At 51.0% G+C, this 3,322-nt stretch overlaps 2 protein-coding genes across 6 annotated transcripts in view; both read left to right on the top strand.

Annotated features, from left to right (window-relative positions):
• LOC113209059 (uncharacterized) overlaps nt 1–2,097 on the top strand; it is a 17,035-nt gene extending 14,938 nt beyond the window's left edge. For all 5 annotated transcript variants that reach the window (XM_052271469.1, XM_052271470.1, XM_052271468.1 and 2 more), the window contains exons 3-4: nt 126–301; nt 673–2,097. In XM_052271469.1, coding sequence (XP_052127429.1) covers nt 126–301; nt 673–1,005 — 509 coding nt within the window. In that variant the 3' untranslated portion in view covers nt 1,006–2,097. The remainder of the gene's footprint in view (nt 1–125; nt 302–672) is intronic.
• Nucleotides 2,098–2,889: 792 nt separating this feature from the next.
• Nucleotides 2,890–3,322, top strand: part of LOC113209081 (uncharacterized) — a 13,464-nt gene continuing 13,031 nt past the window's right edge. The window contains exons 1-2 of the mRNA XM_026426424.2: nt 2,890–3,051; nt 3,259–3,322. Of these exons, the coding sequence (XP_026282209.2) occupies nt 3,259–3,322 (64 nt within the window). The 5' untranslated portion in view covers nt 2,890–3,051. The remainder of the gene's footprint in view (nt 3,052–3,258) is intronic.

Here is a 3,322-nt window from a genome sequence, read left to right as displayed (position 1 = left end):
CGCTCAGCTCCCGCTCAGCTCCCGCTCAGCTCCCGCTCAGCTCCCGCTCAGCTCCACTCAGCTCCCGCTCAGCTCCGCTCGACGGACTCAGCGCAATGCACTCTACGGACGGACCTCCCCCGCAGGCGTCTCGGCCGTGCACCCGGGCGAGTGCTCCCCGCTGGAGCGCGCCGTCAGCCCCTTCCTCTACGCCTCCCTCCTGGCCGGCAGCCTGCGCTCGGCCCGAGGCTCGGCCCGAGGCTCGACCCGCACCGCCGCCGAGGACTACGAGAAGCTGCAGCAGTGCTACAGCAAGAACGCAGTGAGTTCGGCACTCGGCCCATAGGACACAAGTGCAATAAAGTTTACTGGAAAATTCACATCTTTGCTGGTCTAGGTGCGCGAATTGAAAATTTAATCACCTCCAATAAGTGTGCGACATTCATCCACTTGGGTTTTTATTGTACAACCCACATTTGTACGATCCCTAGTCCTGCTCTGAGCATTTGCGGCCAGCTACCTTTAATGTTGGTCGTACCAAATAGGGGTCGTGTTCCAATGGTTTGTAATCGGTCCCCATGTTGTACAAACGGTTTGGCCCCGACGTTACCCAGCTCTCTATCTCTCTCGCGCCTTTTTGTTTGAAGTCTTTAAATAAAATTCTTTCAATTCAAATTGCTCTCTATGCTCCAGTGCGACACGGTGACCTGCAGCGCGTGCCGGTCCGACGTGAGCTGCCACACCAAGTGCCAGCTCAACTGCTACTGCGGCTGCGACAACGCCCCCGGGAGCAGCGTGGACAAGGCGGACCTGGTGACCACGTGCCTGCTGCACCGCGCGTGCGCAAGCGTGCACGCCTCGTGCTGGGACGCGTGCAGCACGGACGACTGCCGCCTGTCGTGCTTCTTCGACAACCTCAAGTGCAGCTGCGAGTGCAATGCTGCGCCCGCCCTCCGGCCCGTCGCGCTTGGCCTCGGCGTCGCGCTCGCGGCCCTCGCCCGGGCCTTCACGGCGGCCAGGTGGTGAAATGAAGAAGGACCACCACGCTCTCTGTCCCGTCGTGGTGCCTAGTGTCTACACGCCAGTATAACAAGGTAGACGCACGTTAAAACCGTGTGAAGCTGAGCTAAATGTGCGTCTACCTTGACCTGCGGCGCGCTAAAATGAAAACGTTATCGCGATTTTGGTTGGCATGCCTGTCCACCTCACATCCCACGTCTCACGCCAGGCGCCTCACTTCACGCCGTCTTCCGGGCGGTCTCCCCTTGCGCTTCCTGACAGAGCTGAGCATTTAAAGTTAAAGTTTAATTTCAAGTTCAAGTTAAGCTCAGCAATGAGTTGCCTAGGCGCTGGCTCTCAGGCGCTGTGGCCGGCCACCCCGCAGACTCGCGGCTACCCCCGCAGCCCGGCGCAGCCCGCAGCCCGCAGCCCGCAGCCCGCAGCTGACAACGAGGGTAGCCGAGCCGGGGAAGACGGTGATGTCAGGAGGCCGAACGTGCTCATTCTGCACCCACGCCTCCCCAACACCTGGACACTCACGGACCTAACCGACCTACAATAAAGCATTCCGGTAAAGCTGAAGTGCAGAAGAATGCGTGGAACAAGAGAACAGAAGTCACCATGTAAAGCATAGCGGTTTCCGTTTTTCTTCCCCGCATTCTTTAGCATTTCAGCTTTACCAGAATGATTTGGGGCGATAATGGTTCTAGATTTCTTCGGTATAATCTTTTGCGAAAGAACCTTGTGTTCAGTACTCCCACTGGCATTTCCCACTCTACAATTCGGTTGCTTTCGAGAATTCTGGGGGAATGTACCATTGTATTAAAAAAATGTTTTTATTACCATTTTTATGACAATGTGTAAAATAGCTGACTTGTTGACTAAACTGTGGCACACGGGTCCACACAAGACAATAGACTAAGGATAACAGTACATATTTGTGAATCAGGAACACCAGAACATGTATAATGAAAAGTGGGATTGACCTAATTTTAAAAAGGGTAAAACAATTTCATATACCAAAACATGTGATGTGATATTATTGAAATCTATTCACTGTAATACCATTTACAGCGCAAATTTTACAGTCTCTGATTAAATGATGTGATACAAAGTGTGCACAGCCGATTTTGATCATTAGAAAATAGTGTCAAGTTCAGTCAAGTTATAGAGAAAGAGATAAAAGACTTCCTAGACCCCCCATAAAATTACAAGCACAACACAAACATGCAAAACCCAACCAAAATGTAACTACCAACACCACATAGACATCTACGATGCAAGACAAAGAAGGCAGGAATAAGAAGTCATCGTCAAGAGACAGTCCATACAGTGGACTCTCGCTAACTGTCGCCTCGCTAACAGTCGCGTGCGAGAGAGATATCGATAGAAAAATAGGAGGAGTGGGGAGATCGGAGCAAGGCAGCAGCGAATGCACAGTACCCTCGATAGCTGTCGCGGCGACAGTTAGCGAGAGTCCACAAGTCTGCAGATTGCGTGAGATTGAAGCAGGGAAAGGGGGGGGGGTAAATTTATTTAATCCATAAATCTAAAATATGCAGAAATCAAGGGCACTGATACTCACACTGATACCTTTACACTGTTCGCAAGGAATCATACTAATTTATTGAGCTTTCATGGAGATGCAAAACAACCCCACGACGTACAGTCCCGTACAATGATAGTTTTTATACGTGAACCTGAAACATGCCGAAACTATAACATCGCCAGACACGCTGGTACCACCAGACGCGGGGTGGCTCCGATGGTATCAAAGTAATCCCAGGGGCCAATTATTGCAGCCGCGACTAATCGCCTTGACGACAAAATCGAGGGGTTAATCCCTTGACATTTTCCTGTTCACATGAGGAACTAAGGGTCACTTTAAGGGCTTTTTCAATTCTTATCGGCTATTTATTGGCATAGCGAAAGAAAATGAGATACCGCTATCGCGATGTTATTCCCTGCTGGGTTCGCACTACATAAAGGCACAAGGACTCCTGGCAGACCGCAGTCCAGTACTTCGCAGCCAGCAGGAAAAACACATTCTCCGTTATCACAGCAAAGCAGAAGGTAAGAGTGTCAGCAACGGTAAAAGTTATTCTACGACGCAATGCCGTGAGCCGTATATCCACATCCACAGGATCAATGGATCAAATGAAATGAAGCCAATGTATTTTACAAATGATAGATGTACTCTATTTTTTAGTTTAAAGTTGATAGGAGACCTTCACAAGATCAAGCCCCTGTATTCTACGTTGATGCGACACCCTGCTCTAGATGGTGCAGTGCGCGATGCTGACCGCCCCGGTGCTGCTGGTGCTGCTGCCGCTCGCCCTGGCCG

This window comes from Frankliniella occidentalis, unplaced genomic scaffold (genome assembly GCF_000697945.3).
Source record: "Frankliniella occidentalis isolate FOCC.00 unplaced genomic scaffold, Focc_3.1 Scaffold163, whole genome shotgun sequence".
NCBI lineage: Eukaryota > Metazoa > Arthropoda > Insecta > Thysanoptera > Thripidae > Frankliniella > Frankliniella occidentalis.
This window is presented reverse-complemented; position numbering and strand designations above follow the sequence as displayed.